Source organism: Onychomys torridus, chromosome 7 (assembly GCF_903995425.1).
Source record: "Onychomys torridus chromosome 7, mOncTor1.1, whole genome shotgun sequence".
NCBI lineage: Eukaryota > Metazoa > Chordata > Mammalia > Rodentia > Cricetidae > Onychomys > Onychomys torridus.
In genome coordinates this window covers 70,582,311-70,605,169 of record NC_050449.1, presented here as the reverse complement: position 1 = coordinate 70,605,169, position 22,859 = coordinate 70,582,311, and the positions used below count along the sequence as shown (strand labels likewise).

Below are 22,859 nucleotides of genomic sequence, written 5' to 3'. Positions count from 1 at the left end.
TATATAATTCCAAATTAGGACAACTATTTTAAATCAATTTGAATGTATTATTTTTTTTACAGTAGAATTATGAAAACAAATTTTATGTTGATGTTTGTTCCATGGATTAAGTGGCAATAGGATGTACTACTTCATGATTTATGTGTGATTTGAAATTCAAAGCCATGTCTCGTTAGTAAGCATGAACTCCTTCGTTACTAATGGAGGCTTAAAATGTCTCATTTCATGTAAACTAGTAGAAGGTCTGTTTGCACAAGCGCACTCTGCAAAGAGTATTTTGATAATTTCGTAAGTGATGCCCTATTTCAATCTATTTTTCTTTCCTCTAGCTAACTTCTCCCACTACCTCCGAGCAGCTTGCTCATAAACCACCTGCTTTCTCCTTTGTTTCTCCAACTAATCAGAAAACGCCACCGGTCCCAGCTAACGTCAGCGGAGCTGCTGTGCTAGAGGAGGTCCACACACGCAGGCTGGATGTCACAGGGGCCTCGGTGGAAGAAACAGCTACGTATTTTCACACTACTGCTCACGATTCCCCCCTTTCTGTGTGGAGGGGCGCTTCGTCATTATTATTTCCCCCTTCCACTCAACTGCCAGGTTCTAGTTCATGTGGCTCAAATGTTGCTGCTCACACACCTGGGCTGGCATCCGAAGCACAGAAGAAAACGTCAACTTCACATGTCCCTAATCCCAGGGAAGATCGGAAAACCTCTCCTTCACCTGCCTCTGGCACTTCTCTGAAGTCACCTTCAGCTTCCTATATACCAGTCCGCATTGTCATGCATTCACTGTCTCCAAGTCCCAAACCACTTACCTCCTCTTCCCATGGCTCCTTATCTACTGTCTGTAGCCGAATGTCATCCAGTGGAAATCTTTCAAAGTCAGGGCTGAAGTCCCCCGTACCCTCTCGGCTCTCTCTCCTCACTGCTATCCTCAAATCAAACCCTTCTCACCAAAGGCCTTTATCCCCTGCATCCTGCCCAACCTTCTCTCTCAATTCCCTGGCCTCATCCACTCTCACACTTGATCAAAAAGTAAAGCAAACTTCACCCACACCTAAGAAATCTCTCTCAAGTGGCTCCTTGACAGCTGGGTCTACAGAGCACGGAGAACACCAGGTTTCTGCAGAGACCCACCTACCTTGCCACCTCCCTTTCTTTCCCAAGTCTACCCCACTATCTCAGATATACCCCCTCTCTCCACTAGCCCCCAACAGTAGCAGCTATGCTTCTACGAAAGTAGAGAAAATACCACGAGGCACACTGAGGAACAGTCCAGCACTATCTCAACTACAGACTGACACGTTTGGTTTTGCTGATGTCCCTCCGGCCACACCGGACTCATCCCCTCTTTCTTCTTCAGAGGGCAGACAGGATGGTAACCTCAGGAGTTCAGAAAAGAACAGGAATACTTGCACACACCCTTCTCCCTTATTATCCTCTGCCTCTCCTGTTAATGAGAGCACTGCCCTTTCCTCTCTAGAGAAACGTTTCTACCCCTCCCCAGCTCTCTCAGACCTGATAGACAGATCCAAAAGAGCTTGCTCTCAACAGCACTCAGGCCCGGGGCTGAGCCCTTCGGTTCCCTCTGCTCCTTCTATCTCCCATGCTAGCTCTGCTTGTCATCCCAACCTCGGGCTTTCCATTCTCCCTCCTGAGAGTTCACTCACCCAGGTACTCCAGCCTAGTCCTTCAGAACTGCACTTAAGTTATGGCAGTGGTATATGTCCTTCAAGAACTGGACCGCCAGAAAGCATAATATCCAACCACAGCTCACTTGTTCCAACCCCATCACTTCCTTTCTCTCTAACAAGAACCAAGGAGCTGATCTCACCTTGTGCACTGTCCATGTCAACAGACCCTGAAAATAAGAAGCCCAAGGTATTTTTTGCATGTTGCATGTTTATTTTGAAATATTGAAGAATCTTCTTTTTAAGGAAAAATAAATAATTAATATATTCATCATACGACTATGAGTCAAGGGACACACACACACACACACACACACACACACACACACACACACACGACAAATATATATGTTTTTTTCTGGGCATGGGTTATAGCCTTGGTTCCAGTTAAAAACAGATAGCATTTTAGAATATGCTACATTTCTGATAAGTTAATAAGAAGAGTCCCATTCATCAAAATACTTTGTATTGACAGTATAGTTAGTAGACATGATTAATAGAATGCATATAGCATAGTTCTAGGATAATGATATAACCAACGCCAGTTTGGAAATTTTCTATTTCCCTTGCCTTTGTTTATTCATAATTATCACTTTCCTTTCCCTCCTGCAAGGCTAATTTTTCTTCATTTCTCTCCATCCTGAAAGCCAAATAAAATTGGATTTTACTCTTTACATTTAAGGCAAAAAGGAATAGAAATTTTCTTTCTATGCAAAAAAAAATTAGTTTACTACAGGCACTAGATATTTAACATTCTTCATTACGGAAAGAATGAACAAACCAAGTATGAAGAAACAGAAATAAGAGTAATTCTGGATTTTCAATGCTCTGAAGCAGTCTGTTGAGCAAGGGTGTGACATGGCACTTACTTAACATGAGAGAAGGCACGTTTGAGGAGGGACTTCATAATTCAGTCTTGCTGGAGCATGGAATTCTACTCTAGGCTCTGCTGGCTTCCTATATATTCTATTACCCTCAGGATTTGATAGTTGTTAAGTGAGTAAAACAAATCTATGAAAACTACTACTAGCTAGTAGTACATGGGACTTTTCAATCCCATATATTTTAATAATATAGTTTCTAGGTTTTTGAGTATCACAAAAAAATGAGTTCAATTCTGTTATTACCAGATAATGAATATAAGGTTAGAGAAATAGAGCAACTCACAAGATATTGTTATTGATATTGGAATGCCTTTCAGCTGAAAAAGTAGGCATTAGACACTGCATGCCTACCACTGTAGTAGCTCTTTAAGGAGTCTATGTGATAATTAAAAAAATAATAGGTAATTATTTATCTTAAAAAAAACTTGTTGACATTTGAATATAAATGCATGATTGTGAAAATTGTGTACCACATACTAAAAATTATCAATCTAATCACTTACTGAATTTTTTGACTTGGTATTTTTTAAAATTTGAGATAGGGTCTCACTACATAGACCATGCGGCCTTGAACTTGTGATTCCTGCTTCAGCCCCCCCTCCCACAGTGCGGACCACCCTTCTCCCACGCTCTGCCACCGAGAATCATTCTCCATTGCTTTCTTGATCTTCTGGTTTGCTTTTTAATTGCTGTGATAAAACACCATAACCAAAATTAATGTAAAGAAGAAAAGGTTTATTTCACATGATAGCTTAGAGTTCATCATGAGGGGAAATCAGGTAGGCACTGGGGCAGAGAACAAGTAGGGATGCTGCTTACTGACTTGATCCTCATGGTTGCTGAGTTTGATTTTTGTTTGTTTCTTTTTTTTTTCTTTTCTTTTTTTTGAGACAGGCTTTCTCTGTGTAATGTAACAGCCTTGGTTGTCCTGAAACTCACTCTATAGATCAGGCTAGCATTGAACTCACAGAGATCCACCTGTCTCTGCCTCCCAAGTACTGGAATTAAAGACATGTGCCACCATGCCCAGCTGCTCAGTTTGATTTTTTCTTTTCTTTCTTTTTTTTTTTGTTTTTTTGTTTTTGTTTTTTTTTGAGATAGGGTTTCTCTGTAGCTTTGGAGGCTGTCCTGGAACTCGCTTTGTAGATCAGGCTGGACTTGAACTCACAGAGATCCACCTGCCTCTGTCTCCCGAGTGCTGGGATTACAGGCGTGCGCCAACACCGCCTGGCTTCAGTTTAATTTTTATACAATGTAAGATCCCCTTTCTAGAGCTGGTGCCACTCACAGTAGTGAGCCCTCCCATATCAAACATTAATAAAATAAAATGCCCTACAGACTTGCCCATGGGCCAATGTGATGGAGGTATTTTCTCAGTTAAGAGTTCTTCCCAGATGACCTGAGCTTATGTTGAGTTGACAGAAATTAGTTGGCACACTTGCCATACACCTAAATTACTCATTATCCTTTGTGAGAAGTTTTCTCCACCATAGCAGCTTGTTCAAAGTGCTCCAGTGTGCTTTGCTCACATTTTATCCTATAGTGGATATAGACAGCATTTGATGAGGCCTGAAAAGCTTTTGATAAATTAAAGGCCCATATGTTAAGATCTACCTTTCTATGGTTTTCTTCCTGCTCTCAATTTTGAAGAATTCCAGTACTAGCTTTATTTAACTTTCCTGATTAGTAGTTTTTGAAATTGTAGTTAGATGTGCTCATTAAAATCAGTGATAATAACAAGAACTATTTACTTTTCAGTCAAAATAGCAACCTATGCCTTTGTTTACAAAAAAGTTTTAACATACAAATTCATAACTTCTGCCAAGAAGATGTTTCTGAGACATGCTCTTACTTTTCATCTTAGTTTCTATTGTCTTCTTACTGTTGCATTTCTATAGTTCAAAGTTAGAAAGTCAACTCACTTTTTATTACAAACTACCCTTCTTGGGGCTAATGTCTTCAGTATAGAAATTCATTTACCTTGACACCAGCGAGGATTCCAATTTTGGTTTTGCATCTGACTGTTTTGTTTAATTTGGTGAAATTACTTCACAGAAGGCAAGGACAGCTAGACAACAGCTTTGAGGTACCAAATAATTCATTCACTTTCACAAGTTGTGTCTTGCCTCACTCCTTCCAGGGTGGTGTCAACCCAAGAAAAGTGCTCTTTTTGAAGTTAAAAAACAACAACAACAACAAAAAAAACCCCAAAACCAAAAATCCCCCTTCAGATTTATTTAAGCATTATACACCAAACAGATAGGGGTCCTCAAACACAGGTAGTCAACAGACTAAAACAGAAATGCTTGAAGGACATCAGTTCAAAGTCTGGGCTGTACCTACTGCCCTTTGATATTAAAATAAAGTGGAATGGCTGGAGAATGCTGAGCTAAATTCAGATAGAAAACATATTTGAAGCTCCTTTGTTATTGTCATAATTGAATTGAATTAATATGGTATCATTGACATGCTAATTTCAGATATAGTTTTACAACAGTCTGTTTTATATTCATGGCCCTGGACAGAATGGGCATCTCCCTGAGTATTGCTGAGACTATTCTCTGATCAACTTCTATATTGTTTGAGAGACTTTTTCCCATTTGGGAAAGATGGTGGTACAACATTTACCCAAGATTGTGGTTGTGTTCCAAATATAATTGGTCATCATTTTTATAATAGTTTGATTTTTTCCCCTCCTAGTAAGCTGCTGTGGTATTTCACATAGAGTTGGAGAGATTATTATATCAAAAATCTCACATAATCTAGTACTCACTGAAAACGGCTTAAAATTTCTTCCAAATGAGTGCTTCCAATAGTCTGGCTTCAAGCTATTTGGACTCAGCTTTTTTACAGGATCAGTCGGGAGCTTTTACTGCTTCATGAGACTTTAGAGCCAGTGTCCTATTTATTAAACTCTCATTCCTTTAAGGCATAAAAACATTTCCAATTTTGTTATATTGAAAACTTGGTGCAGCAGGCAGGATGTGACTTTCACCATTTTTTTAGAACCAAATACAATTTTAGAAGTGAGTGATAGGAAGCATGAGCTAAAAAGGTAATCTGGGTGACCCATTCAGTATGTATGTACTGCCCATTTGTATGCTTTCCTAAGCTGTAAACATTGCAGTAAGTTAAAAACATGCAAAATTACTTCCTCAGAGAAAGTTTACATTCTGTGGTGGAAGAGAAACAATCCATTTCTCAAATTGAAAGTCAAGTGTCTCCTTTGAGGGTCAAGAATGGTATAGGGAAGAATATAGCCTAGTAAAGTTAGTACAGAAAGGGGCAGGGTCTTAGATATATGTCTGATGGGTGGATTTGTTTCCTTGAGAAGTTATCATGTAGGAGGTGTGTAATGAGGAAAATCCCTGAGGCTGAAGAGTACTTGATTGAAAAGTAGAAGGAACAGATTTAGGGCAGGTGTTGGGGTGTGTAGTGAGCAGGAGAATGCTGATGTTGTCAAAGAGAGAGAGAGGGGGATTAGAAACTAGATTCTACTCTGAGGTCTCTGATTTTTTACTTTGAGGAAGATAGGAGGCTGTTTTAGGTTTTCTTTTTACTGAAGTTTTCTTTCTTTCTTCTTTCTTTCTTTCTTTTTTCTTTCTTTCTTTTTTCTTTCTTTTCTTTCTTTCTTTCTTTCTTTCTTTCTTTCTTTTTTTCTTTCTTTCTTTCTTTCTTTCTTTCTTTCTTTCTTTCTTTCTTTCTTTCTTTCTTTCTTTCTTTCTTCTTTCTTCCTAATTTCATACAAGTTCAACAACTACATTGTTTTCATATCTCCTATTCTCACTACAGCTCTTCCTATGTTCTCCCTGACTCCTTGTCCAATTAATGACATCTTATTAAGTATCATATGCACGCTTGTATGTAGGTGGGTTTAGGGCTGAATACTTGGATTTAAATACCTATCAGAGGACTTATTCCTCAAGAAAACTGATTGTCCTTCTCTCAATAACCATTGATTGACTATAGTTCTTCATCTAGAAGTATATGCTTCTGAAATTTCCCCCATCCATGCTGTCATGATGAATAGTATTTAAACAACCATATAGCTGAGAATTCATGGGAATGACTTCCCTGACAAGTCAAGAAGAACGTGTCTAACAGCAGGCATCCTCATCATTTGGCTCTTACAATCTTACCTCTTCCTCTTCATCAATGTTTCCCGAGCTTTAAGATGTAGGGGTTGCATTGCAGGTGTAACAATTGCAGTTGAACACCCCATGGTCACTTATATTCTGCATTTTGACTTGTTGCAGATCTCTGCAATAGCTTCTGTCTGCTGCAAAAAGAGCCTTCTTTGATAAGTGGTGTGAGCTGCACTTACCTGTGAGAGTGAGGGTACATAGTTAGAGTATATTTAGAAATTATATTGGTTTAACAAAACAATAGTAGTAGGTTCTCCTCCAGGGTCTATGACCTAGGGTAGTGGTGAGGTTTACAGTTCCAGGCGTGGTTCCGCTCTCTTGAATGAAAGGCTTGTGTCTAGTTAGTTGCTGTTGGTTACTCCCCTGATGAAACTGCCGCTATTGCACCATTGAGAATATCGCTCTGGGCTGGTCAGCCACTGGTGAGATTTGTAGTCCATAAAGCTGGGTGGGACTTTCGATTGCTTTTCGCCATTGGCGGCTTCCATAGCACTTTTGGATGCTATGAGAGTGGGTTCTCAAAGAGGAAGCTTCCATTTACATCTCAGTTCTTTCAAGTGCTGTGTCTGAAGTGTGTAGTGTCTTCACACAGGGTTTAACTTTCAAGTTCTGGGAAGGTTTTGAATAGGTGACACACAGTTCTGACTGGCATATAAAGAGGAGACTATACAAGGGTAAGCAATGAAGTAAAAATCCCCTAGAAGGTGATTGTATCTGTCTTGTTAAGTCAATTCAAGCCATAGAAGTGAAGGTGAAGATGCTTGTATAGATTGTGTAAGTTGTATAACTTTCAGCAAACATTAGAACTGCTATATGAAATGTTAAGCTATTAGGTTTTTGTGACTTCCTATTTTTTTCCATTTTCTGTAACTAGTTTTTTTATTTCACTGTATTTTAGAGGACTAGCGACTCCTCATAATTCCATCTTTATTCCTGTCACTCCCATCTCAATACTGATTGGTATTGTGTCTCATTTCTTTGTGTTTTCTCCAGCTGGATCCTGGAGAAAATTGTTTGTAGTGATGCATCACATTCAGGTGTGAGGAGTTAATGCAAGCTTCTTTTCCACCTTAGGGGAGCATTTGCTTTTTAACTGGAGAGTTCAATTTTATTCAAAATGAGACTTTTTTATTTTTCTTTTGACGTGTGTGTGTGTGTGTGTGTGTGTGTGTGTGTGTGTGTGTGTGTGATGTAATATTGAGTGTATGTGTGTGATGTGATCATGGGTATATGTGTGTGCTTACCTGTTAGCTACATCTGAAAGTCAGATGTTGATATGTGGTGATATCTTTCTCAGTTGCCTCTGTACCATATATTTTGTGACTGGTTTCATGGGTTTCTCAATGAACTTGGAGTTCACCATTTTGACTAGATTGGCTGGCCAGTGAGTCCTCAGGATCTGCCTGTAACTTCCCTCCTCACCCCCAGTGCTGGGTTGCAGGGTGTGTAGCTGCACCTGACTTATTATATGGATGTTGGGAATCTGAACTTCATTCTTCCCATTTGGATAGCAAGCATTTTAACCAATGAGCCATCTCCCCAGCCCAGAAAAATATTCTAATGAAGTAAGTTTTATATATTTGGGATGTCCAAAACAAAAAGGATAAATCAGATACAAATAGAGTTCCTGTGAAGAAAGATGTACAGACAAATTTTGGTAATGACTACTTCTAGGTACTATGTTAGGTGTAGGTCTTTATAACTATTGGCAATTCCACCATGACTGTGACTTCTTGGCAGCAATGTAGATAGTCTAGGCATTTGTGCCCCTCCATTTGGCTATCAGATTTTTGAAAAAAGGCATTGTAAAAAATTAGAATTTTCCCAGTAATGACATTCTGAGAGAAAGAAAAGACCAAAAGCCCGATGTCAGCCAGAGGAATAATTTGTCTCTGGGAAACTTTCAGGAGAGACTAGAGCTCAAGCAATGGTGGGCAGGCTACATCTGGACCAAGACTACTTAGTTATGGATATACTCTTTGTCATTTGCTTAAGTCTCAACCTCATGTCAAGGCCCCAAAGATGGACTTCAGGACCACTGGGTATCTTTGTTCCCTTCCTAATACAACAACATTGACTAAATCGTTCTCTGTTTTCAGTATTACTTGTTTGTTTAATTGGCTTATTGAGGATGTGAAGCAAAGCCCACCTTGCCAGGTCTACCGTGGTCCAGAATCCATGCTCAACAGCCCCAGGAACACCATTCCTGCCCAGTCAGTCATCAGAATCATTATAGATTGTATTGCTCAGCACTCCAGAAATAAGAGGGTGGGTGTCTGGGTAATCTTCTATGAGTTGGCTCTGAGATAGGGTTGATCATTCATCTCAGACCTTACATCACCAATGTAATGACTGTAGCAATTTTGATGTGGTTCTGGAAAAATCAAGAAGTGTGAGTTTCATTCAGTCTCTCTTCAAGCTCAAAGATCTAAAGAAGCTGGTCATTCTTGCAGTGAGAATTTACACTAAGGATCCCCTGATGTTGCTATTTGGAGGTTCTTCTACTTCTAAAGGTGATTCCATAAATCTCAAGATGTTTAACCTAGTTTATCTTGAGATCTTCTGGGATTTTATGACTAGAGTCTGTAGTATACTTGTAGGCACTGGCCATGGACAGTGCAGTACTGGTTGGAGAATGGTTGTTGTAGGAATAAGATGTGTTCTTGTTACCATTAACTTCACAAACAGAATTAGTAAGATTAGATCTGCAAACAAGTATAAAATCGGTTTTCTTTTCTAAACCTAATATTGCTTTATACTGGGTGGTATATATTTAAGAAGTATTTCTTGAAGCTTAACTGAAAATACAAATTACCAATTGCACATCTATGGTGGATATCATTACTCTGTTTGCAAGATTCAGAAAGCTGCTTAGAGCTGGTTTTTCAGTTTTATTTTCCATGTGAGGTTTTTCAGTTCCATTTTCTGTGTGAAGCTGAAGGTGATTAGTTTCCTTAGTGTTTGTTATAATTGTGTAGGTATGCTTTGTGCTTTGTGTGTGTGAGTGTGTAAATTATGTGTGTTTGTTGGGGTGAAAGTGGGTAGAGGCTAGAGTACAGCTTTGTGGAGTTAATTCTCCCCTTCCACCTTTATGTGGGTTCTGGGGATCAAACTCAGATCCTGGTCAGTATGCAGTCACTTTATCTGCTAAACCATGTCTCTGGCCCTACTGATGGGATTCTTGTAATATAATTAAAGTTATCTCAAATGATCTTCTCTAGAAAAGTTCAGATTTATACCAAAGAAGGAAACCAAGGAGTGTTGCATAGCACCTGGAAGCCTTGGAATGCTAGGAAGATATATGTTCCAATTAGAACAAAGAACTCCATGTTGAAATCTGACACTATCTAGGAAATTCAGAAGAAAGATGCTGAATTCAAAAAGCATCTTTTATGGCAATAAGCATTGTATTAGGTAGGGTTTCTATTGTGAAGTGACACTATGACCATGGCAACTCTTATAAATGAAAACATTTAATTGGGGTAGCTTGCTTGTAGTTCAGAGATTTAGTTTATTTTTGTCATGTTGGGAAACAAGGCAGCATGCAGGCAGACATGGTGCTGGAGAAGAAGCTGAGAGTTCTTATATCTTGGCCCAATGGCAACAGGAAGTAGTCTCACTGGGCATGGCTTGAGCATATATGGCACCTCAAAGCCCACCTCCACAGTGACACACTTCCTCCAATAAGACCACACCTACTCCAACAAGGCCATACCTCCTAATAATGACACTTTCTTTGGGGGCCATTTTCTTTCAAACCACTACAAGTATGATTTTTCAGACACATGCCTTAGAGGAGGACTGTATGCCACGGAGTAGCTGCTCAATCAGTAATTGTTGAATGAATTCATTAGTTGAATTCTATATCCAGTATGACTGGCAGAATGTTCTAGCATCTACTACACTGAGAAAACCCAGTAGTAAGAGCTTTCCATCTTTGATGTATGTCTTAGGTAATGATAAAGATATCATACCTAACACAAATGGCTCATGAAATAATACAAAATTCTTATCTTCATAGTTTAAAATAAGAGCACAATTCTCTAAGATAAAATTGGATAGGAATAATACTCAAGTCTAGGATACATCATTTGACTACAGATTTTCCTGATGAATCTTCAGTGGCAGGGTTCTGTAAATTTATGTAAATATTCATAAAGAAATTACATTTTACTCTAAATCCTCACTCGGGCACATTGTTGTCTAGAGGTGACAGCATTGCAAGATCAATGTAGATGCTAGGACTGTAAGTGACCTCAGGTATTCAGGAATTGTCTCTCATGAAGATGAGAGCACAGGATGCAGGAGAGCTGGGAGGTTTGTAGGAGAGCTGGGAGGCTTACAGAAGATTGAAAAGCTGCTGCTTCTTATAGCAGAAGCATTTGGAGAGGAGAAAGTAGCAGCTAAATAAGCAGCCTATTCCCTGATGAGAGAATTGTTCAGATCCAGAGGTCTTTCTCTGTGTGTTGTTGAGTTTGTTTATGTTTGTATGAGAGTATGGATATATGCATTAATAAACATGAATTTGTATGTGCATTTAAATAAGTGCATTTATTTGCTTATGAGTATGTGTAAGTGAGAGCTGTGATAGACAGGCTACAGTGGCTTCCTGACATCCTGGCCTTGCATTGCTAATCTTACTATATCTAATATAATAAGCAGGAAGATAAGAAAGAAAGCAATGGAACAAGAAGAGAGCCTGTTTTGGGCTTTCAGCTGTGCGCTGCTGTTCTTTCTCTTCGTCATCAGAGAACTCATTCTCCCCAGGCCCTTCTTAGGAAAATGGATATGCTGGATTCAGCCTCATCACACAAGCTTATCCAAGTTTATTTTAATTACATCCATAAAAATTTTCATCCAGTACATTCTGACCACACTTTTCCCCTCTTGCAACTCCTCCCAGAGCTTCTCCACCTCCCTACCCACTCAACTTGACACTTTTTCTCTCTTTCTTTAAAAAAACAAATAGATAAACAAACAAACAAACAAAAACCTCATCAACAAATCAAATCAAACAAAAAACCCCACAAGAAACAAAACCCACAAAATTGGAAACAACACTATACAAGCAAAAGACAGATAAGACAAAAAATGCCTAAACAAAGAAATTTGAGACGAAATGTCTATAAAAATACCATTGAGCTTGTTTGTGTTGGTCATCTACTGATGGGCATGAGTCCTACTCTAAAGTTTGTTTAATAAACCCAGTGAGATTCCACTGGGTAAAAGACTCTTTGTAAGTAGGTCTCAATTGCAGATAGCTTATTGGTTATTGTTGGGAGCCTGTGTTGACTTCCCTCTCTCAGCCCTGTAATCCTGTCTAGTTTGAACTTGTAAAGGCCCTGCACATTCTTCCACAAGGTCTTTGAGCTCATATGTGTAGTGGTTCTGTTGTGCCTGAAGTATGCTGTTTCCCTGGAGTCGCCCACTTATCTAGCTCTTAGAATCTTTCCACTTTCTCTTCCATATGGTTTCCTGAGCCTTGAGAGGAGGGGTTTGATGAAGACATCCTACTTAGGACTGTGTATTCCAAAATCTCTCATTCTCTGCATGTTGTCCAGTTCTGGTCTCCCTGTTGGTGCCCATCTATTGCAGTAGGCAGCAGCTCTGGTGATGGCTGAGTGAACCACTAAGCAGAATGTCACTAGGAGTCATTTTATTGCTATGTTTCTTTAGCAGAGCAGTAGTATTGGTTTTCCTCTAGGACCATGGCCAACCAGTCCAAAGTTTGTGGCCACCTGAGAAGTGGCAGGCATGGGCTCCATTTCCTGGAAATGGCCTTAAATCCAATCAAACGGTGATTAGTTACTTCCACAATGTCTGTGCCACTATTATAGCAGTATATATTGCAGGCAGGTCACTATTATAGTTCACAGTATTTATAGCTGGGTTGATGGTTACTTTTCTCCCTTGGTAGTGTGCAGAATATTTTCTAGTCCAGTATGGGTGAAGCCTATCGTTAGGCAACAGATCAAATTTTCTGCATTCAAGAGATATGTAAGTGTTGTCATCAGCCACAGGATGTCATAAACCATCAGTTTGAGGACAGCAACCAACAACCATGGCATTAGCCTGAGATGTTTGGGGCTTCCTGTAGGGTCCCTTTGGCCAATGACTCAACCAGATGTAACCCATTCTTGGCACTGGAGGTTTAACTTTATGGTAAAGACATCTAGTTGGGGCATGTCTCCCCATCATTTGCTTACTCCACATGGACTTCTTTCTCATATAGATATATGAGGAAACCTCTCCAATAGTAGGTTTACATATGGTCCCTCAAATGGCCTTTAGTGCTAATTGCCCTTTCCATATTCCCTCACTTATCCCTTTCTTCCATTCCCCTTCCCATTTAATCCTAGTCTTTCACCTCTCTGCAATTATACATTCTATTTCCCCTTAGATTTTTTTTGACAACCCCAGTTTTGATTGGTTGACACTTTGGTTTGCTTTTCAAGGAACTAAGGACTGTAAGCCATTGGGGAAGCTGCCTCAGGCAGGGAATTTGGTATAATAGGAGTCTTGAAGTTAGCTAATCAACTCAAGATCCAGAATAATAGCAAACCAGGGCTCTTAATAATGGATTTTATCTTATCCCAATTTCTACATCTTCATTAATCTTCAACTCTTCCAAACAACTCACAAAGCTCTGTTTGACTTAAAACTCAGGATATTTTTAATTTCCTTTGTTAACAACTCTCCCATAGAAAGCAGAAGTACTGATAGTATGAAAAATGAGATTAGGACCATGAGATTGGACCCCATTTCAACTCTGGTGTTAAATTCTGATATTACTTAGTTATTGGCCAAATTACTGTGTTAAAACTGCTGTTATCCAGGAGTAGAGGCCTATCCAAATTCTACCACTTGGGAGGGGGAAGCAGGATGATCATGAATTTCAGGCCAGCTTGGGCTATTTGGAGATCAAGCCTATCTTAGGCTATGTAGAGAGACCTTGCCTAAAAAAGTCCAACCTAAACCAACTTGAAACTGCTGCTAAATTTTGTGTAGTATAATCTTTGTTTTTATGAATGATACAAATACGTATGAAGGGCTCAATTAAATTTATTGGCATATTTACCAATAATGGCTATATATTTGCTTGAGAATCCAACAGAACTCCTAAATCATTTATAGAATTATACTTCTCTGATATAAGACAGTTACTGAGAAATTTATATATAAATTTGTAGGAATGGATATTTTATTATAAAACTGAGTAATAATAATTGTTCAGGATCTGAAGGCTAACATGTTATTGCATATTTCTTGACTTATAAATATAAAAAAATATTAACATGGTGGACTAATTTCTTTTCAAAAACAAGTTGTGGAAAATAACCCCTTTCTTCACCTGATAATGTGTCATTTAACTTGATAGAGCTGCCTACAATTATGTCATATTCTTCTCCCTTTTCATCTCCACTCTTACTTTCTGGTTACCTATTCTAGCAATACAAGACCAAGTCAAGCTACAAGGCTTTTGCAGCAATCCCTACAAACACATTACTCTTGGAACAGAAGGTCAGTGTTGGCTTTTAAGCAAAGTGGTTTTTATGTTTCTAGTGTCAGTTTTGTTTTGTGTATAAAATTTCTAACGGAAAAATGTATGTTTTCTAGTTTTACTAAAATCAAAACTGATCCTAGTTTAAGATACTGTGACAAAAGCATCTTGGCTAGCATAATGGCTGATGTCCTTTTCACCACTAGGGTTTGAATATGATCTCAGAGATGTTTTGCCCACTGTCAAGAAGACGTGGAGGTTTGATTCAGATTTCACTAGATTCTCCCTTCTTTGGAAATTTAAAATCTGTTATGTTTAAAGTTTCTTCCTCTGTTTGCATAAATCAAAGTCAAGGTAAAATGAGATTATGTGCACAACTGGCTACCTTAGTCATTGATCAGGTCAAGATTTGATTAATGTCAGCCTCTATTATCATGTTATATGCATACCCAGATATAATACTGAGTGTCTGCTGTAGTAATGCAGACTCTACCATCAGCTCAAACTTCTCATCCATTCTCATCAATCACAGCTCCTGCCCCTACACTGCCTTCTGAGTAGCAGGGAGATTGGAAATCACTCCTAATGACTAAAAAAAAAAATCTTCCATATGGATCTAGGTAGTAGTTTTGCTTTGTTTTTAAGCATCACCAAGTATAAAATGGTAGGATGTTATATATTTTAATAAGCTAATCACATATATGCAAGTGAAATCACATGGAGTATTCACATCAGAATCAAAGTGAAATTGTTTACCAAGTGTGGGAAATTATAGATGTCATATGTTATTTTATGGTGATTTATTTAGGATATTTAGTAGTTACTGCATTAAGCCTATTTTTTACATGGTTAATGATAGCGTTTCAAATACTGTTGCTATCATTTGTCAAATGGTAATTGTTTGTCAGCCACGTGGTATGCAGTTTTATGAATTCTTATTCTCTTATGATCCAGAAAATGAAGCCTTTGTATGATGTCTAAAAAGTAGAAATTATATGGGAAATGTTTAGCAGTATAAGGTCAGCATTAAGTGGGTAACATTTCTCTAGCTCATGTCTCTGTTACTAACTCCAAACCATCTATATGTGGTCTAAAATCTGTGTTCTGTATTTACACATGCATTAATCTGCATGGTTGTCTGCTGGAGAAACATCTGAGAGTTAGTCTCGAGTTCCTTTCCTAACTTTTTACCTTTTGTAGATTAACAAAAGTTATAATAAGATTAAAGCATTGTAAGTGCATAGGAAGCAACTCTTCCTCAGTAGCCTTTTTTCTCACTGTCTAGGACCATCATGGTGAGTCATGGGGGCAGTGTTTAGGGACAAAGACCCTCTGTCATTTTCAGGTGGCCATTTATGAAATATGATCACAAGCATCTGCCTTCAGAGATCTGGGAGACATTTTTCCTAGCATGCGGCAAAGAGGAATGCACCTGCTGTGTTCTCTAACTGAGACACACTCCCCTGGAGAGTGTGGGCTGTATGTTAACTTTGTATGTAGAAACCTGATAGTTAATATTTCCTGGGACTCTGTGAGATATGGCCCCACATCACACTTCTTTTAGAACCTCTGACTTTACTGCTTTCTTTTCTACTACTGAACTATTTTATAGAGGTTATAATCTGCTGGACATTAAAGCTGAAAATTCATTAGTTGAACCTCCAGTTTTATCACAAACCTGTTTCACAAAGGTCTGTGGGGATATTGAGGCATATTCAATCCATGCAGTTCATATGAGACAGATCTTATAGATTTTAATTTACATATAAAATTATGTAGGAAATTTATCTTTGTACAATAGGATGCAAATGTTATGTATGATACATGATTTAAAATAATACTTCTCTAAGGAGGAGTAGATGATTGTAATGTACTCATTTGGCCAAGGTGAATTGTTCAACACCATAGATATTGGGGATACTCAAAAGCCATGAGTTAAGTGAGAATGATTTTTCATTTTCAGATCATTTACAATTCTACATTTTAAAAAATTTGACACCAGTAACCTCTAGGATTTATTTATACAATATCACCAGTCTTCCTCCCTTTAGTCAGAGGAGTCTCCCATGGACAACAACAAAACATCCAGAGTATACTCTTTATAGCACTCACTGGTCCCATCCTGATTTCATCTGCAAGGGACTTGATAGCATTGAGATAAAAAGAAGTTTGTCAAAGAAGGAAAAGAATAAACTAACAATGTTGTCACTTTCAGAGATGGAGCCAACCAAGTCATATGCAAGCAGCAAATGACTGCATCATTTGAGCAGGATAAAATGGAGCAGGGAAATTATAATTTTACATATTTTTAATTAATTTTTCTGATTGAATGTTTTTTAATCAGACAATTGCTTTTAAATAATTTAAAAATAATACTTATTTCCCTCTTTCCTGCCTTCCTTCCTTTTCTATTTTTGCTTTCCCTTCTCTCCTTTGTGACTTTCTGTTCAGTGGACTTCACCCAGGGCCTCATGCATGTTAGACAAACAGTCTACCATTTAGCGATATCCTCAGCACAACAAAAATTTTATGTAAAGTCATGTTCATTTCCACCAACATTTAAAATGATATTGTATTGCCTTTTTCAGTGTTGTAGTTTTTAAGAAATCTGATAATTTAGTTATTTGAACTCAACTATACAGCATAACTCATCATGTCATTGAAGTCAAGGGATTGACTTCTGAACTGAGTGAGAAAATAAAGAACATAATGTTTAGAAATGCATTTCTTCTGGTTGGGATGAGGTTCAGAGGCTGCTTTCCCCTCTGTGCTAGAACATTGACTGCCTTGAGTGTGTGCAGGTCTTGTGCATGAAACCACTGCTGTGAGTTCACGAGTGCAACAGTTTTGTCATGTCCAGAAGACTGTGTTTGCTATGGTACTTCCTGACCTCTGGCTCTTCCAATATTTCCACTGCCTCCTCTGCAATGATCCCTGATCCTCAGGAAGAGTGTGATATTATAGTTGTCCCATTTGGCCTAAGCACACTACAGAAATTTATTCTTTTTGATCAGTTTTAAGCTTTTGTGTAAACTTCTGTTCACTGCACAACAAAACTTCCATAATGAGGTCTGAGAGTGCACTAATCTGTGGCCATAGAGACACATATGTAGAGGACAATTTGGCACTATGTATATTTAACAAAATAATAGTAGTAAGTTTTTTCCTCAGGGTCATGATCTCCCAAACCATGAGTTCTTAGTTAAGTGTATAACATCATGCATCTGTTTCCTCCCATGGAGTAGACCTTAAATCCAATCAGAAAGTCTTTGGCTACCCTCATAACAGTCATGTCATTATTGCTCCCTTGGGGATATGTTACCATTCCAGTACTTACATTATTATAGCTCACAGAGGTCATAGCTAGGTTAGACTGTTGATGATCTGCTTCTCTAGCAGCCTGTACAGCACCATCTAGTATTTTGAAAGCTATCTAGTAGGGAGGAAACTTCCTTTTTAGTATCAATTTTATTTCTTTATGTCCTGTGACTGAAGTGGGTAGTATCTTCAGCAATAGGGTCAAGTTCTGGAGGGTGGCCAAGATCAGTTGAAATAGCCTGCACTGTTTTGGTGGTCCCTGGCACCCCTCTAACAACTCAAGGGAAGATATCCCACACCTGGCACCTTTTTATTTGGCAATTTATTACATCTGGGATGAACAATATTCTCTGTACAGGATAATTTCAATGAAAGTATTATATATATGAATATATACATATATGAATATATACATATATACAAATACACACATATATATGTATCATGTATATATGTGTGTTTATGTAAACATATATAATATATATATTATATATATGAAACTTACAGAATGGAATATTTTAATCATGGAAGTTTGTTTCTTTTCTGTCACATAGAACACAACTGGAAGGCTGATCTGGGAGAATCATTACAACATTTATTTGGGAGCTACACTGTGGGTTGCCTTGATAATAGAACTCACATATATAACTCAAGTCTTACATGCTTCAGCAGTTAAGCCTCTCTCAAGATAATTTTGTGCAAAGTAGATTTTTATGCCAAGCATATTGTATAATTAGCAAATAGAATTATTTTTGGAAAATAATGTTATTTTTAAAAACAGGATTTTTCAGCAAATTAGAACTCAGCCATCTTTTGTAATGAGTTGTTAAGCTATCAATAAATTATGGGATTAGTTAAGCTCTATTACCTTGGGATGAAACCCATTGTGTTTTCATTTTTGAAAGGATACATCTTGTTGGCAGGCAACATAAGTTTTCTTAACTTGTCTGCATCAAAACTTAAATTTATACCCGATTCCATTTCTAGCATTTTCCCTTAAGAACTGAAGAAAGAAGCACATTTAGCACACTCTTTCACCATGGTTTAATGGGAAGAGAAAAATGTGAGGCGTCATATTTTAATAAAGCAACTCCAGCATCTTTGCTTTAAGCACCTACCAATAATCATTTTCTCCCAGAGAGACATGAGCATGGGATACCAAGTTCTAGACCACCCTTTATAGACTTGGTTAAGAATGAGGTCCCTAGACAAGTGACTTTATCATAGACATTAACTTTAGTCACAATGTGTGCTGTTGTCTATTTCAGAAAGTGTTTGAGATATTTCTAAATTTTTTTTATCACTCAGGTCTGACAACAATAAGGACAATTTAAAAGTCAAATTGTTGTAACATACTGATATCTCAAGTTAATAAATAATAATTTTTACTATTAAATTGCTTCAAGGGAATAAAAAGGAAGGTATATCCATATGAAGGAAATTTATATGCAGTTTATTGTGTTATAAAAGAATAATATTTTTCTACAGAAAGATACTTCTGTTTTCTTGAAAGAAACTTATGTTGTTTTATCCCTGACCTTCTAAGCATCCATAAGGATAACATCTTTATCTAGTGTTAGATATAATTTTTCCAATAAATACCATTACTACCTCCCATTTTGAACATACATTTAATTTATAAAAATTTGTCTTTGCCAGATCCCAGAGAAGTTCCATTTTATATAAATGAAGTAAAGCTATAGAAATAATTGTTTAAATGTAAAATTAAAAGATTTTACCATAGCAGAAGATAGCAATTCTGAAGATCACAATGAAAACTTGGTATAAAAATACAAATGCAGATGTTTGGTTTATCCCATTGCCAAATTAATTTACCTTACCTTTTCTGTTTATTATTTTAGAGTATGGGTTGCTAACTACAACCTGATTAGATATAATTCTTTAGTGAATATTTTTAAGAGTTCTGTAGTTCAAAAGATAGTCTGGTTGTTAATTTAGGACATGAACTATACGGCGGAGACATGACTTGATTTCCTGTTTTTTTTTTTTTTTAATCAATGAAGAGATGTCTAGGATTCAAATTTGTACTAACTGGTTCTACTCAAGTGGGTGGTTGTCAGCCATGTACACATTTCCTTTAGAGAACTTGTGGATCCCACTTATTTATCTGTTGGTTTCATTCTTTAAAAAATATGTTATAACTACATCATGTCCCCCTTCTTTTTCTTCCCTCTATTTTCTCTCATGTGTTTCCCCCTTTTCATCCAAATACATGCTATCTTTCTAAAATATTGTCATTGCGCGTGCGTGCGCGCGCGCGCACACACACACACACACACACACACACACACACACACACACACACACCCTGTTCAGCTCATACAATATTACCTTTATGTATGTTTCTAGGAATTACCATTTGATGTTGCCTTTAGTTTTTGTCTAAGGTTGAGGACTCATGAACTTTCCCTCTTCTGTGTTTACATGCCTAGTGGTATTATCCTTTTTCAGAACTTGTTTAAGCAGTCATGTTGGTGAAATGTCATAGGTGCAGCTTCTCTGACATTTATAGAAAACACAGTCTCACAGAAAACTCTGGCTCTTAAGAATTCTTCTGCCCTCTCTTTTGCAAAGATCCTTCAGCCTTAGGTGCAGGAATTCTGTTATAGACATGTCAGTTGGGACTGGTTTCCACAACTCTGGGTCTCGAGTAATTGTGGTTTTCTGCAATACTGTGTCTGTTGCAAAGGGAATTGTTCTTGATGAGGGGTAAGAACTACACTTACCTTTGTGTATAAGGGTAAATATTTAGAATGTATAGGGATTATGCTGGTTTATTAAAGTGGCAGTCAATCATAGGTTCTCCTCTGAGATCCATGAGTTTACTAGCCATGGACAGTTGGCGAGATTTCTAGTGCCAGGCATTATTTTCCTCCTATTTAGTTGGCCTTAAGTCAAATTAGAGAGCTGTTTGTTACTACCAAGGTATGCATGCCACTGCTATAACCTTAAGGTTATCATGCCATACTGGACATTGTTGTGGTTATTGGTGCCACAATTGGGTAGGACTGTTGGTTGCTTCCCTTCTTGGGATGCTTGCATGGAGCCTTCTGGTATGAAGAAAGCTAGTCCTCAGGAAGGAGGCTTTCAGGTCAGGTCCAGCTAAGGTCCTCTGTTCCCTGTGTCCAAAGTGCATGGCATATTAGGTAGTAGAGACTTACCTTGCATCTATGGGGGACAAACAAAGGCAATAACAATGGCCTACACTGTTGTGGGAGTCTCTTGGACAACACTGACCAAAACTCAAAAGAGGAATTCTTATGTCTGGTGTTGGGCTTTTTGTTAGATAGTCTATGGCTGTTAGGGAAGCATTGTTTTCCCAGATGGGACAATTTCATTTAAACTATATGCATATTTATATACTAACTTATGTGTATTATCAATATTTTTAGCTAGACAGTTAGTAGTATGATTCCTTATGATTTTTTAGATGTCCCTACTGTTATTTTATCTTCTTCCTTCTTTCTTTATCTTTTCCCAATTATTAATTAGAGCCACTTCGTATTTCCTCTTTCCCCCTTTAGCTCACTTATACCCAGCCAGTATCCTCTCTGTTGCTTTTCCCCTTTCACACCCATGAAACCATTTGTTGTTATTTTCCTGCTTTCTGCACTTACTCCAGATTATATGCTCGCATCTGAAGATGTGGAGCTAGGAACCCAGGTGATAGAGAGCAAACGGCACTTGTCATTCTGGGCTTAGGGTTGTCTCACTTACTATGATCCTTTCTAGTTCTATTTATTTACCTGAAAATTTCATGATTTTGTCTTTCTTTACAGCCTAATAATAGTCTGTTGTGTGAATGTACCATATTTTCATTATCTACTCATCAGTTGAAAGACATTTAGGCTGTTTCCCTTCCTAGTTATTGTGAATAGAGCAATAATGAACATCGATGAGCAAGTATCTAGGGAGTAGGATATTGAGTCCTTTGGGCATGGGTCAATGAGTGCTATAGTTTGGTAATATGGTAGATTCATTTTTAAATTTTTAAGGATTCTTCCACTGGTTTTCAGAGTGGCAGGGCCAGTTTGTATTCCCCTCAACAGGGAATGAGGGTAATCTTTCCTGTATATCCCCTTCAGCATCTGATATTGGTTGTTTTGTTTATCTTTGTTGTAGGGTAAGACAGAATCTCAAAGTTGTTTTGATGTGGATTTCCCTAGTTTCTAGGGTTGCTAACGTATTTGACATACATTTTAGCCATTTTTTCCTTTGTTTTCTTGCATTCTTTTAATATTCTGTTTATTAATCATCTATTAGATGTAAAGCTGGCAGAGATTCTCTCCCATTCTATGGACTTTCTTCTTCTTCTTCTTCTTCTTCTTCTTCTTCTTCTTCTTCTTCTTCTTCTTCTTCTTCTTCTTCTTCTTCTTCTTCTTCTTCTTCTTCTTTTCTTCTTCTTCTTCTTCTTCTTCTTCTTCTTCTTCTTCTTCTTCTTCTTCTTCTTCTTCTTCTTCTGCTGCTGCTGCTGCTGCTGCTTCTTCTTCTTCTTCTTCTTCTTCTTCTTCTTCTTCTTCTTCTTCTTCTTCTTCACTTGACTGATTGCTTCTTTAGTTCTTCAGAATCTTTTAAGTTTTTGAAGTACCATTTGCTATTTGTTGGCCTTAACGCTTGGACAGATGGGGTCCTATTAGGAAAGTCCTTCTGTACAGCTATATTAGATAGGGTATAGCCTATATTTTATCCTGTAAGTTTCAGTGTTTCAGGTTTAATGTTAAAGTTTTTGATCCATTTGGAGTTAGATTTTGTGCAAGGTGATCGATAAGGGTCTAGTTTAATTTTTATACATGTAGGCACCCAATTTTCTCTGCACTATTTGTTGAAGATAGTTTCTTTTCTCCTGTGTATGTTTTTTTTGCATCTTTGTTAAATGCTAAATGGCTGAAGTTATATGTATTTACATTTGAGTCTTTAATTTTGCTCTATTGTCTGTATCTATATTTGTGCCTGTCCCATATTTTTTATCACCACGGATATCTAATATATCTTGATATCTGGAATGGAATGACCCCTCCAGCATTGTTCTTTTTACTCAGGATTGTTTTGGCTGTCTAAAGTCTTTTATAATTCCATCTGAGTTTTAGAATAATTTTTTTCTATTTATGTGATTGGATTGAAGATTTTGATTGGGATTATACTGAATCTGTAAATGGCTTTCAGTAGAATGGTCATTTTCACAACATTAATTCTACCAATCCATGAACATGGAATATTTTTCCATTTTCTGATGTCTTTCCCTGACTCTTTCTTCAGAGGTTTAAAGTTTCATTGTAGGGGTCTTTCACCTCCTTGGTTAG

At 37.7% G+C, this 22,859-nt stretch overlaps 1 protein-coding gene across 26 annotated transcripts in view; it reads left to right on the top strand.

The window, feature by feature from the left end:
• Positions 1-22,859, top strand: part of LOC118587711 (muscular LMNA interacting protein) — a 228,472-nt gene that overhangs the window by 112,439 nt on the left and 93,174 nt on the right. For 8 of the 26 annotated variants that reach the window (XM_036193729.1, XM_036193747.1, XM_036193725.1 and 5 more), the window contains 2 exons: positions 405-1,880; positions 14,169-14,240. The exons of 6 other annotated variants lie outside the window; for them this stretch is intronic. In XM_036193729.1, coding sequence (XP_036049622.1) covers positions 405-1,880; positions 14,169-14,240 — 1,548 coding nt within the window. Of the gene's footprint in view, positions 1-329; positions 1,881-14,168; positions 14,241-22,859 lie in introns of all 26 variants that reach the window. 12 more of the 26 variants (XM_036193739.1, XM_036193738.1, XM_036193740.1 and 9 more) reach the window with 2 other exon arrangements.